This window comes from Arachis ipaensis, chromosome B10, assembly GCF_000816755.2.
Source record: "Arachis ipaensis cultivar K30076 chromosome B10, Araip1.1, whole genome shotgun sequence".
Classification (NCBI taxonomy): domain Eukaryota; kingdom Viridiplantae; phylum Streptophyta; class Magnoliopsida; order Fabales; family Fabaceae; genus Arachis; species Arachis ipaensis.
Genome location: NC_029794.2, coordinates 134,005,352 through 134,007,051, shown reverse-complemented (window position 1 = coordinate 134,007,051; position 1,700 = coordinate 134,005,352). Strand labels below are relative to the sequence as shown.

Sequence of the window (1,700 nt, the reverse complement as noted above, 5' to 3'; positions counted from 1 at the left end):
ACACAACAATTATTTTTTATTTTATATATAACTTATTAGAAATACAACATTTAAGGTAGTATTTGGTGAAGAAATAGAGACAGAAAAATTGAGACTAAGAGATAGAGATTAAGAGATAGAAACAGAAATAAATCTCAGTATTCTGTTTGGTGCAAAGTGGAAGACAGAAATTAAAACAAGAATGAAACTCTAATTTAATTTTTACAAAAGATAAAATTGAAATTAATTAATTGAAATGAGAGTATTTTAGGTATAAAATGTTATTAAAGTTTCAGTCTCTGTCTCTAAAAATTCCAGTCCTCTGTGTCCTCTCTTTTTTGAGGTACTAAAATACTAAAATTTTAGGGACAGAGACAGAAATTTTAGTACCAGTCTCTGAGCCAACAAACATGATACTGAATTTCAGTCTCTCAGTCTCTGTCTCAATACCTCAAAACAAACGCTACCTCACACTATTAATTGGAGCTTAGATATTCAAGAATAATGTAAGTAATACTAAAATAAATCTTAGGTTTAATTACTCTGTTAGTCCCTATAGTTTCGTAAAATTTTTAATTAGGTCCTCATACTTTTTTTCTTTTTAATTGGGTCTCTATACTAATTTTTTTTTCAATTAAGTCCCTCTTAGTAGTAATTGGCTTAATTTTATAAGGACCTAACTAAAAAAAAAAAGAATTGGTACAGGAACCTAAATAAAAAGAGAAAAAAGTATAGGGACCTAATTAAAAAAAAAAATTTGGTGCAAGGACTCAATTAAAAAAAAAAAAAAGTATAGAAACCTAATTAAAAATTTCGCAAAACTATAGAAACAAGCAGAATAATTAAACCTAAATCTTATTATTCTTACCTACATAACCAGCATAGCCACTTATGTCTTCCTCTCTTTTGGCAATATGAAAATCACTTACCTACAACAAGAAAAATATATTTTTTAATTTTAATTTTTTTATTTTTAATAGTAATAATTATTTTCTTCTCAAAATAAGTATTTTTTTTTTTATTTGAACAAGTGAGAAAAGGAGGAGGGAAATTTCTATATATTCATCTTTCAAAAATGAATTTTTTTCAATGAGATACTATGTTGAAAGTTGAAACAGTGAATTAATTTATTGAATTGATAATATAATTAATTAATAAAAAAAATATTAGTCTTATTAGGACAAATAAGTAATCATCAAAATAACAACTATACTATTGGCCCGTTAATTTCGGAATTGATGTCCAGACAAATAGTGATAGAACGTGAACCTTCTAGCCAGAATTATTATTAATTATATAAATGAAAGTTCAATCTGAGATTTACAAAGCAGAAATTCAAATCAAACTTGAAGACATATAAATAATGTCGAAAACTATGCGATGTACGGGTGTTATCATAATTTAAATTAAAAAAATAAAATTATATATATTATTATATTTTATTTTTTTTACAATTAACATAAATTTAATTAAGTAATCGAATAATTTTTGTAATAAAAATAAAATAAAAATAATAAAAATAGTAATGTATTTTCAAATTTTTAAACAAAATTTTAAAAGCAGAACATTAAAAATCCTAATCAGCCCTAAAGAAAAAAAAAATTCACTTAGACTTACCATGAAATAAAGGTAAGGAAAGAGAGATGATATAGGCAGCGCTGCAAAAACACAGAAAAATACAGAGATTATACATCAGAATCAGACAATAAAAAATTTAATTT

General features: G+C 24.4%; 1 protein-coding gene across 1 annotated transcript in view; it reads right to left on the bottom strand.

Moving 5' to 3' along the window:
• Window positions 1-1,700, bottom strand: part of LOC107621237 (protein ZINC INDUCED FACILITATOR-LIKE 1) — a gene marked incomplete in the record, with an annotated part of 8,856 nt that overhangs the window by 5,734 nt on the left and 1,422 nt on the right. Inside the window, 1 exon segment of the mRNA XM_021114190.1 lies at window positions 1,593-1,637. Within this exon segment, the coding sequence (XP_020969849.1) occupies window positions 1,593-1,637 (45 nt within the window).